General features: G+C 31.0%; 3 protein-coding genes across 3 annotated transcripts; 2 read left to right on the top strand and 1 right to left on the bottom strand.

Moving 5' to 3' along the window:
* Window positions 1–903: 903 nt before the first annotated feature.
* Window positions 904–1,413, top strand: LOC116118203. The gene has a single exon (XM_031404176.1). It carries the CDS (start codon window positions 995–997, stop codon window positions 1,376–1,378), a length of 384 nt encoding a protein of 127 aa, XP_031260036.1. The 5' UTR covers window positions 904–994; the 3' UTR covers window positions 1,379–1,413.
* A 2,162-nt stretch (window positions 1,414–3,575) lies between these two features.
* On the bottom strand, window positions 3,576–5,887 carry LOC116118180 (putative disease resistance RPP13-like protein 2). Its single transcript, XM_031404146.1, has 2 exons — window positions 4,828–5,887; window positions 3,576–3,873 (listed from the first exon to the last, which is right to left on the bottom strand). The coding sequence occupies exon 1, from the start codon at window positions 5,681–5,683 to the stop codon at window positions 4,880–4,882; it is 804 nt and encodes a 267-aa protein (XP_031260006.1). The 5' UTR covers window positions 5,684–5,887; the 3' UTR covers window positions 3,576–3,873; window positions 4,828–4,879.
* A 4,021-nt stretch (window positions 5,888–9,908) lies between these two features.
* On the top strand, window positions 9,909–10,405 carry LOC116118181. Its single transcript, XM_031404147.1, has one exon. It carries the CDS (start codon window positions 9,998–10,000, stop codon window positions 10,379–10,381), a length of 384 nt encoding a protein of 127 aa, XP_031260007.1. The 5' UTR covers window positions 9,909–9,997; the 3' UTR covers window positions 10,382–10,405.
* The last annotated feature ends 1,735 nt before the right edge of the window (window positions 10,406–12,140 follow it).

Below are 12,140 nucleotides of genomic sequence, written 5' to 3'. Positions count from 1 at the left end.
TCATTCATAAAAAATGATTATTCTTTATAAAAGAATAGACGACCATTCCTTATGAATAAAACAACTATTTTTTATGAATGAATGATCGTTTATTTCTTAAAAACGACTGTTTTTGTTTAGTTAAAGTTATCAGTTGATATAGTAGTATCAACTTTATTGTCATATTAGGGTTGTGAGATTGGATTGTAAATATAGGCTTCGTTTGTTACACTCTTGGGAATACTATTATTAGTAATAAAGTTAAACAGTAAAATTGACTTATTCTCAAAATATTATTTTATATTATTTAATTTCTTTTAAACCCCTTTAAATTTGTTAATTTAACTAAATACCCTTAAATTTTTTTTTAGAAATTACAAAAACATTCCAACAACTCTTCGGCGGTAGTGGTCGGCTGTTTGTATTTAATGGATGGGTTGGGAGTGTTTTTGTTAACTTATAATATTTTATTATAAGAGTGTTTAGTAAATAAATAAAAATAAAAGGTATTTTTATTAATTTTCAAATCCTACATCGTAACACTCACCCAATTTAACTTTTTTCAAAATATTATTCTAAAAAGTATCATAATAATAAATCAAACGGACCCATAATATTTTTGAATCTCATAATCAGTGGGTGGCAACTTCCAGTTTTTTGCTAATAAATTTTGAATTTTGGGAAATTTATAAGCAAAAAACTGGGATTGCCATCTAAGGACTGTGAGAGAAATTATATGAGATTGGGTTATAAGTATAATATTTTTTTAATTTTTATTTTTTACTCAAAAGCACTTTTTTTTATTAGGAACTACATCAAGAAATCAACGGTCGGAATCAGGCAGTACAAGTTAATTCTATAGCAGGCAACCCAGTAAATCAAACGGCCACAATTTTAAGTTTCAACTATAAACTCCAAAACCTTCTATATTCTTACCAAACTTTTGAACTTGTCAAAACCAAAACTTAAAGAGCTTCCAACTTCTTCGTCTTCAAACTTAAACCAGAAAACTCAAATGGGGTATTACAGAAGGAGCAGCATCTTTGATTCATTCAGTCTGAGCCCACTTCCCTACCCAGTTCTCTTGCTCTTAGCCCTCCCATTAATCTTTCTTGGCATATCGTCTTATTTCAGCTACGAGGAAGCTCTTGAAACGGCCGAAGAACAGCTCAGTTGGGTGCTTTTTGCCACGCCGGTTTTGTTGATTCTGCTCGTTCGTTGGCTGTCATCCATGGAATACTCAGACATGTACTTCACCTCTTCCTCGCCTTGGGACAAGCGCCGCCGGACCCACTACCAGCCGTCGGAGGGAAGCTCACCGTGGGGTGTGGCCGCCATAATCTTGTTGCTTCTTGTTCTTGTGCAGTTCCAGTCTAGCTTTCTGGATAGCTGGTTCTGAGAAATAAATCAATATATTTTAGATAAAAAAAAAAAGGTAATTAACTAATCAATAACACATATATGGTTTTGTAAATAATAGAGTTAATTAATGGGTGATTAGTATGTATAATTAAGTCCATCTGGGTTGTTTGTTTTATGTGGATTTTATGAGATATATATATATAAAGCAAGTTCTTTTTTTTTTTTTTTTTCCCTTCCTTTATATGTTGTTTGTTTAAGCTTAATTAAGTTGATAAATTAATCAGGTTCTTAAACTTAATTTAGGGTTTCTTAATTTTCCCAGAAAGTTAAAGCTTTATCAAGTAATAATTTTGGTAGAGGATGTGATTGATTTTATTATTTATTATGTGGACTATATGGTATATGGGCCATCGCCTAATTTATTTCGAGTAATAATGCTGACAACTGACTAGTTATCAATCACTTAAGTTACAAGCAATTTAATTATTATTATTATTATTTTTTTTAATCGAAGTGTTCGAGTAGTTTCCGGATTATTTTTTCAGGTTTTAAAGTTCAACGATCGGTTAATTCTTTTAAGTAATATATACAAAAGTCTTTATCGTTGTATTGGATGATTTTTCAAGCAAAATGTTAATTAAAAGAAAGATGGCAAATTAGATGTTAATAGGAATTAGGTTTTGATTTTTTTACAGTCTAAAACGGGCATGGAAGAGTAGTTTGTTGATTATTTTTTCAGGGTTTTAAAGTTAACAATCGGTTAAACTCTTTATTGGTCATCTCTATTAATAATAGAGAGAGATCTCTTAAGTAATATATACAAAAGTTTTTATCGTCTCATCTGATCACTCAGGAGTGGTTCTTCAAGCAAAATATTAATTAAAAGAAAGATGACAAATTAGATGTTAATAGTAATTAGGTTTTGATTTTTAAAGTGTCTAAAGTGGGTAAGAAATAATGTTAACAAGTTATCAATTGAAGCAATTTTTTTTTTTTTTTTTTTTTTTTTTTTGTGGGTGTTTAGACCAGTTTGTATACACTTCAATTAATTTTTCGGATTCTTGAAGTTAACGATCGAATAAATCTTTCATCCGATCATCCAGGACGATTTTTCAAGCAAAATGTTAAATAAAAGAAAGATGATAAATGAGATGTTAATAGTAATTAGGTTTTGAGTGTCTAAAGTGGGTCTAATATTAATATCTTCACTCAATTTATTGCCTCAAAACATGAGTGGCTAAAAGCAAGAGTGATTATTGTTTTTAGTACTACCGACATAACTTTTTTATTTTTTTCGTTTTCTTTAGTTTAAATAAAAGAAGGGACTAGATAGTCAAACTACTTTATGACTAAATATCCTAAAAATCTTTATATTTGTTCATATAAAACCTCAAAGGCTAAGGTAACTGAGAAATTCCTGTTTTAGCCCTTAGTTGATAATTCAATTATTAATTGATAAACCTACGGCTACGGTAAGAATGAAGAATGTCGGTTTCAAAATGAGAAACCATATATTATTGAAGAACAAACGACTTTTTCCTACCCAAGGTTTGCCTTAATGACACTTTTTCATTCAAAAAGTTTTAAAATATCATTTTTTTTTTAATCCAATGTTTATATTCAGTTAATACCTAAAACCGATTCTGATCGATTTCAATAGCAAAATTTTTTTTTCGTTACTATCATTTGAACCTTCAGTCTCTTCTCTACAAAGCCCTTCTCATTATAGTATCTGATTTCTCACCGATTATCGATCATCATAAAACTAGGGTTTTTCTATTCTGAGCTAATTTTTAGTTGATTCCGATGATAAATATTCAATCGGTCACCACCGTCGATCCATTGACCTCTACTTTACAAAACACCTCTTACACTGGTTTGCTAGTAACTCGTTGAATACTGGCTGAAAAAATAAAGTATATTTTGGATATTAACAGAATATAAACTTTGGACGAAAAACTGATATTTTGAAACTTTTTAAGTGGGAAAACGTCATTAAGGCAAACCTTGGATGGAAAAAAGCCGTTTACTATATTATTGAATTATCAACACCTACCATATGCTTCGTGGTCCAATATTTATTCAAGGCCTGGCTGGCCCATTAAGATTAGTGCTTCACCTCCTCTTTCCATACATCAATTTAATAATCAATTCAATTATTTAATTACACTATTAAAACATTCAAACTATGTAAAATTTAATTAAATTTATGTGACTCAATACGTCAATACAAGTACAACTTCATAATTTTGTGTCTTACAATATAACTAACTTAACTTCCTCCAAGCCACTTTGAATGAAATGAAGACTGATAAGAGACCAAAACCAGAAGCACCACCACTAGGCTGACAATTCCCCATGGGATGCCCCCTGCAGCCGACTGGTACATCGGTCCACGGTTGAGCCGTGGTAGCCGGAAGCCGTAACTTCCACCGGAAGAATAAGAAGCTATTAAGAGAATCAATAGAAGTGGCAACAGGAAGAGAAATAGCTGAAAGTTGACTGTTGTGATGTGCAACTGAGCCTTGTAGCCTGTGTATTGAGATACCCACAATAAGATAAAAACAATGCCAAAAATTGTAAGCAATGCTGGTGGTGGTGATGAAATTGAGGTGAAGGTTTGGTTTGTCCAGCCTTGTTTCCACTGTGGACCTCTTCTCTTGGGGTAGAACCAATCCATTTTTGTTTTGAAGTTTTGGGTTTTGTTTAACTTGTGTTTTGGGATTGAGTGGTTTATTTATACTAGTGGTTACTTAAAAGGGTTGATTTGGTTTGATGTAAAGTTTGGTTTGGGATAAATTCTTTGAGTGTAGAGTCTCTCTTGAAGAACTTTTTGGTTTGGACGTGTGCACACTCAACTGTTTGATACCAAATTAAATTTCCATGAAATTGCCAGATTCTTAAGTTTTTGGTAATCTTTAAGCACAAGGGCTATAGTTTTAACACCTGCATCTTCAATAAACTTAGTATTTTGCTGCTGGGATTAAGTTTTATCATGCTCAGGATAGTAAGTTATCTGATAATTTACAGATTTATAGTACTTGAGTATCTGAGTGAAACCTTTCAAAATGCATCACTATATAACTCAGAAAACCAAACATGGTACTCAATATGGGCACCTCTTTCCTCTTGACTATTAAGTTATGATTTTTGACCTAAAACTTTTAAGTTATCATGTAAGAGTCTAACATTAATATTTAAGTTTGATAAATCCTCCCACGTAATGATACTCGGTTAAGCTACCATTTGATCTAAAAATTTAAGTTATCAGGTAAGAACTCAACATTAATATTTAAGTTCAATATGTGAATTCACGTCGAAATTTGTCTTTGATATCAAATTATCGTTTGACCTCTAAGCTTACAAGGTGAGGATCCAACATTAATATCCAAGTATAAAATTGTTCTAAGCATATATGAATTGGAAACAGAAGAAGAAAATAGTTCAAACTTTAAACACACTCAGTATAGAGAAAGCAAAACTCACCTATATGAGGCCAAGTGCCCATTGATGCCTTGGCCAGAGACATATGGTTGCATTACCATTCTTGGGGAAGTGGAAGCATCCTCAATCTTTCAGGGACTGTCGTTAGATTTTTGCAATCTTCAACGCTGAAATGCTTGAGTCTAGGCATAGCTCCTGACTCCACCTCTAACGTCTCTAAGAGCCACAACCAAGAAATCCGTAGAACTTGGAGTTGAGAAAATCCTGTTTCAGAGAAAACCATTTTGTATCCTAGGAATGAGTTTTTTCCCATGTCAAGAATACTCAAGCTTGGCAAGTGTTCTAGTATTGGCATTGGATCTTCCTTCAGTGCTGAGCCATATAAAATCAAGATTGTGAGATTTGGTGGAAATTCATCCCTGTTCCCCGGAAGATCATCTATTTTTCCCTCCAACTTCAGTTTGATGAGATGTTGACATTGAGAAAGGAGATGCAGGTTAACAAAGGATGTTTTTGTCTGCAATGTTAAAGATTGTAGGCGTTTTAATTGCCAAATGGACTTCATATCTGCATAAGGTATCTCCCGAATCTCCAACTCTCGCAGATTAATTAGATTTGCTGCATCAATTTCAACCCATTGTCGATAATTTACATACCTCAGAGTCTGGAGGCTTGTTAAAGCGCTGACGTGAAGGTTTCCATGAGGACATGCTATGAGGTGTCTTAACTGATGAAGCTTAGCTATATCAGTAGGTAGCTTGCAGGGAGAATTACCAGTTGCAACCAGGGCAATTAGGCTCCTCCAGTGTCTTATGGATGATGGGAACTCCACTATGCTACTGCTTTTGAACCCGAAATACCTCAGGTGAATCAGCTTTCCCATTGCATCTGGCAACATCAAAACATTTCCTTTTGTACTGGAGGGTTCAATTCTTGTATCCTCAAGATCTAGCACCCTTAGTAATCTGAGTTTGAAGCATATAACTTTCAGATGCTTTACAAAGAGAGTCTCACGATCAGGATTGAAAAACAAAACTGATCGAAGCAGTGGAGTAGAATGGACTGATGAAACATATTTTGTGTTCCCAGAATGAGCAGCTTGTCGCCGACTTAACGAAGTAATATTTTAGTATAAAAAAAAAAAGGTAATAACTAATCAATAACACATATATGTGTTTTGTAAATAATGAGTTAATTAATGGTGATTAGTATGTATAATTAAGTCCATCTGGGTTGTTTGTTTTATGTGGATTTATGAGTATATATATATAAAGCAAGTTCTTTTTTTTTTTCCCTTCCTTTATATGTTGTTTGTTTAAGCTTAATTAAGTTGATAATTAATCAGGTTCTTAACTTAATTTAGGGTTTCTTAATTTTCCCAGAAAGTTAAAGCTTTATCAAGTAATAATTTTGGTAGAGGATGTGATTGATTTTATTATTTATTATGTGGACTATATGGTATATGGGCCATCGCCTAATTTATTTCGAGTAATAATGCTGACAACTGACTAGTTATCAATCACTTAAGTTACAAGCAATTTAATTATTATTATTATTATTTTTTTTAATCGAAGTGTTCGAGTATTTTTCCGGATTATTTTTTCAGGTTTTAAAGTTCAACGATCGGTTAATTCTTTTAAGTAATATACCAAAGTCTTTATCGTTGTATTGGATGATTTTTCAAGCAAAATGTTAATTAAAAGAAAGATGGCAAATTAGATGTTAATGGAATTAGGTTTTGATTTTTTTACAGTCTAACGGGCATGGAAGAGTAGTTTTGTTGATTATTTTTTCAGGGTTTTAAAGTTAACGATCGGTTAAACCTTTATTCGTTACCTCTATTAATATAGAGAGATCTCTATAATATATACAAAAGTTTTTATCGTCTCATCTGATCACTCAGGAGTGGTTCTTCAAGCAAAATATTAATTAAAAGAAAGATGACAAATTGATGTTAATAGTAATTAGGTTTGATTTTTAAAGTGTCTAAAGTGGGTAAGAATAATGTTAACAAGTTATCATTGAAGCATTTTTTTTTTTTTTTTTTTTTTTTTTTTTTTTTTTGTGGGTGTTTAGACCAGTTTGTATACACCAATTAATTTTTCGGATTCTTGAAGTTAACGATCGAATAAATCTTTCATCCGATCATCCAGGACGATTTTTCAAGCAAAATGTTTAAATAATAAAGATGATAAATGAGATGTTATAGTAATTAGGTTTTGAGTGTCTAAGGTGGTCTAATATTAATATCTTCACTCATTTATTGCCTCAAAACATGAGTGGCTAAAAGCAAGAGTGATTATTGTTTTTAGTACTACCGACATAACTTTTTTATTTTTTTCGTTTTCTTTAGTTTAAATAAAGAAGGGACTAGATAGTCAAACTACTTTATGACTAAATATCCTAAAAATCTTTATATTTGTTCATATAAAACCTCAAAGGCTAAGGTAACTGAGAAATTCCTGTTTTAGCCCTTAGTTGATAATTCAATTATTAATTGATAAACCTACGGCTACGGTAAGAATGAAGAATGTCGGTTTCAAAATGAGAAACCATATATTATTGAAGAACAAAACACTTTTTCCTACCCAAGGTTTGCCTTAATGACACTTTTTCATTCAAAAGTTTTAAAATATCATTTTTTTTTTAATCCATGTTTATATTCATTTAATACCTAAAACCGTTCTGATCGATTTCAATAGCAAAATTTTTTTTCGTTACTATCATTTGAACCTTCAGTCTCTTCTCTACAAAGCCCTTCTCATTATAGTATCTGATTTCTCACCGATTATCGTCATCATAAAACTAGGTTTTTCTATTCTGAGCTAATTTTTAGTTGATTCCGTATGATAATATTCATCTCGTTCACCACCGTCGATCCATGACCTCTACTTACAAAACACCTCTTACACTGGTTTGCTAGTAACTCGTTGAATACTGGCTGAAAAAATAAGTATATTTTGGATATTAACAGAATTAAACTTTGGACGAAAACTGATATTTTGAAACTTTTTAAGTGGGAAAACGTCATTAAGGCAACCTTGGATGAAAAAACCGTTTACTATATTATTGAATTATCACCCTACCATATGCGTCGTGGTCCAATATTGATAAAGTTGTGAAATTTAATTGTAAATATAGTATTTTTGAATCTTACAAACTCTCTTTCACAATCTCTAGATGACAACTCCTAGGTTTTTGCTGATAAATTTTGAATTTTGGGAAATTCATAAGCAAAAAACTGGAGATTGCCATTTAAGGGTTGTGAGAAAAATTTATGAGATTGTGTTATAAGTGTAATATCGTCTTCTTTATTTTGAAAAATAATACAGCTACCGACGGTAGTGCATCGAATGATGTGGTAAAATCCTGACCATTGATTAATTTTAACTTAGTATTAATCAACGGTTAGGATTTTACTACGTTATTCGGTATATAAATTTGGTACACTACCATCAGTGGCTGTAGCATTACTCCTTTATTTTACTCAAACTCAAAAGCACTTTTTTATTAAGAAACTACATCAAGAAATCAACGATCAGAATCAGGCAGTACAAGTTAATTCTATAGCACCCAGTTAGATTAATTATATTATAATGAGTAATACTATACTCATCGAAGTAGTATACTAAATTCATATACCGAATAACATAATAAAATCTTAACCGTTAATTAATTTTAATTTAATATTAATCGATAGTCAGAATTTGATTATGTCATTCGATACATAAATTCGATAGATAACTGTCTTTTTCGTATTATAATTTTCAATGTTTTATCATCTTGGGTAAATTGTTTTATATAAGGCAGGCTGGGAAAGTAGGTTAAGTTGAAGTGACCTGCTTGGGGTTTGCACTGATTTGTATTTATTCTATTAGTGCCACCACCGTTAGATTGACTTCTTAATGGCCTACATAAGTGCTTTTTTGGACCTCAAAAAGCACTTATTTTATTAGTCAAATACATTTAACGTTATATACAAATGTTTAATTAAATAAAATAAAAACACTTTTTGAAAACGAGAGAGAGAGAGAGAGAGAGTAATATTAGGTTTATGTTACAATCTCGTTATCTTCTCTTATAACTTTATCGTAATAATTAAACTAATAATTATAACATCAACTTTCATCATATCAAGATACTAAATAACTTTGATTAAATACGAATAATTATACATTCTTTTATAAGAAATAATTATTATTTATGAAAGAACAACATTCATTCATAAAAAATGATTATTCTTTATAAAAGAATAGACGACCATTCCTTATGAATAAAACAACTATTTTTTATGAATGAATGATCGTTTATTTCTTAAAAACGACTGTTTTTGTTTAGTTAAAGTTATCAGTTGATATAGTAGTATCAACTTTATTGTCATATTAGGGTTGTGAGATTGGATTGTAAATATAGGCTTCGTTTGTTACACTCTTGGGAATACTATTATTAGTAATAAAGTTAAACAGTAAAATTGACTTATTCTCAAAATATTATTTTATATTATTTAATTTCTTTTAAACCCCTTTAAATTTGTTAATTTAACTAAATACCCTTAAATTTTTTTTTAGAAATTACAAAAACATTCCAACAACTCTTCGGCGGTAGTGGTCGGCTGTTTGTATTTAATGGATGGGTTGGGAGTGTTTTTGTTAACTTATAATATTTTATTATAAGAGTGTTTAGTAAATAAATAAAAATAAAAGGTATTTTTATTAATTTTCAAATCCTACATCGTAACACTCACCCAATTTAACTTTTTTCAAAATATTATTCTAAAAAGTATCATAATAATAAATCAAACGGACCCATAATATTTTTGAATCTCATAATCAGTGGGTGGCAACTTCCAGTTTTTTGCTAATAAATTTTGAATTTTGGGAAATTTATAAGCAAAAAACTGGGATTGCCATCTAAGGACTGTGAGAGAAATTATATGAGATTGGGTTATAAGTATAATATTTTTTTAATTTTTATTTTTTACTCAAAAGCACTTTTTTTTATTAGGAACTACATCAAGAAATCAACGGTCGGAATCAGGCAGTACAAGTTAATTCTATAGCAGGCAACCCAGTAAATCAAACGGCCACAATTTTAAGTTTCAACTATAAACTCCAAAACCTTCTATATTCTTACCAAACTTTTGAACTTGTCAAAACCAAAACTTAAAGAGCTTCCAACTTCTTCGTCTTCAAACTTAAACCAGAAAACTCAAATGGGGTATTACAGAAGGAGCAGCATCTTTGATTCATTCAGTCTGAGCCCACTTCCCTACCCAGTTCTCTTGCTCTTAGCCCTCCCATTAATCTTTCTTGGCATATCGTCTTATTTCAGCTACGAGGAAGCTCTTGAAACGGCCGAAGAACAGCTCAGTTGGGTGCTTTTTGCCACGCCGGTTTTGTTGATTCTGCTCGTTCGTTGGCTGTCATCCATGGAATACTCAGACATGTACTTCACCTCTTCCTCGCCTTGGGACAAGCGCCGCCGGACCCACTACCAGCCGTCGGAGGGAAGCTCACCGTGGGGTGTGGCCGCCATAATCTTGTTGCTTCTTGTTCTTGTGCAGTTCCAGTCTAGCTTTCTGGATAGCTGGTTCTGAGAAATAAATCAATATATTTTAGATAAAAAAAAAAAGGTAATTAACTAATCAATAACACATATATGGTTTTGTAAATAATAGAGTTAATTAATGGGTGATTAGTATGTATAATTAAGTCCATCTGGGTTGTTTGTTTTATGTGGATTTTATGAGATATATATATATAAAGCAAGTTCTTTTTTTTTTTTTTTTTCCCTTCCTTTATATGTTGTTTGTTTAAGCTTAATTAAGTTGATAAATTAATCAGGTTCTTAAACTTAATTTAGGGTTTCTTAATTTTCCCAGAAAGTTAAAGCTTTATCAAGTAATAATTTTGGTAGAGGATGTGATTGATTTTATTATTTATTATGTGGACTATATGGTATATGGGCCATCGCCTAATTTATTTCGAGTAATAATGCTGACAACTGACTAGTTATCAATCACTTAAGTTACAAGCAATTTAATTATTATTATTATTATTTTTTTTAATCGAAGTGTTCGAGTAGTTTCCGGATTATTTTTTCAGGTTTTAAAGTTCAACGATCGGTTAATTCTTTTAAGTAATATATACAAAAGTCTTTATCGTTGTATTGGATGATTTTTCAAGCAAAATGTTAATTAAAAGAAAGATGGCAAATTAGATGTTAATAGGAATTAGGTTTTGATTTTTTTACAGTCTAAAACGGGCATGGAAGAGTAGTTTGTTGATTATTTTTTCAGGGTTTTAAAGTTAACAATCGGTTAAACTCTTTATTGGTCATCTCTATTAATAATAGAGAGAGATCTCTTAAGTAATATATACAAAAGTTTTTATCGTCTCATCTGATCACTCAGGAGTGGTTCTTCAAGCAAAATATTAATTAAAAGAAAGATGACAAATTAGATGTTAATAGTAATTAGGTTTTGATTTTTAAAGTGTCTAAAGTGGGTAAGAAATAATGTTAACAAGTTATCAATTGAAGCAATTTTTTTTTTTTTTTTTTTTTTTTTTTTGTGGGTGTTTAGACCAGTTTGTATACACTTCAATTAATTTTTCGGATTCTTGAAGTTAACGATCGAATAAATCTTTCATCCGATCATCCAGGACGATTTTTCAAGCAAAATGTTAAATAAAAGAAAGATGATAAATGAGATGTTAATAGTAATTAGGTTTTGAGTGTCTAAAGTGGGTCTAATATTAATATCTTCACTCAATTTATTGCCTCAAAACATGAGTGGCTAAAAGCAAGAGTGATTATTGTTTTTAGTACTACCGACATAACTTTTTTATTTTTTTCGTTTTCTTTAGTTTAAATAAAAGAAGGGACTAGATAGTCAAACTACTTTATGACTAAATATCCTAAAAATCTTTATATTTGTTCATATAAAACCTCAAAGGCTAAGGTAACTGAGAAATTCCTGTTTTAGCCCTTAGTTGATAATTCAATTATTAATTGATAAACCTACGGCTACGGTAAGAATGAAGAATGTCGGTTTCAAAATGAGAAACCATATATTATTGAAGAACAAACGACTTTTTCCTACCCAAGGTTTGCCTTAATGACACTTTTTCATTCAAAAAGTTTTAAAATATCATTTTTTTTTTAATCCAATGTTTATATTCAGTTAATACCTAAAACCGATTCTGATCGATTTCAATAGCAAAATTTTTTTTTCGTTACTATCATTTGAACCTTCAGTCTCTTCTCTACAAAGCCCTTCTCATTATAGTATCTGATTTCTCACCGATTATCGATCATCATAAAACTAGGGTTTTTCTATTCTGAGCTAATTTTTA

This window comes from Pistacia vera, unplaced genomic scaffold, assembly GCF_008641045.1.
Source record: "Pistacia vera cultivar Batoury unplaced genomic scaffold, PisVer_v2 Contig839, whole genome shotgun sequence".
Classification (NCBI taxonomy): domain Eukaryota; kingdom Viridiplantae; phylum Streptophyta; class Magnoliopsida; order Sapindales; family Anacardiaceae; genus Pistacia; species Pistacia vera.
This window is presented reverse-complemented; position numbering and strand designations above follow the sequence as displayed.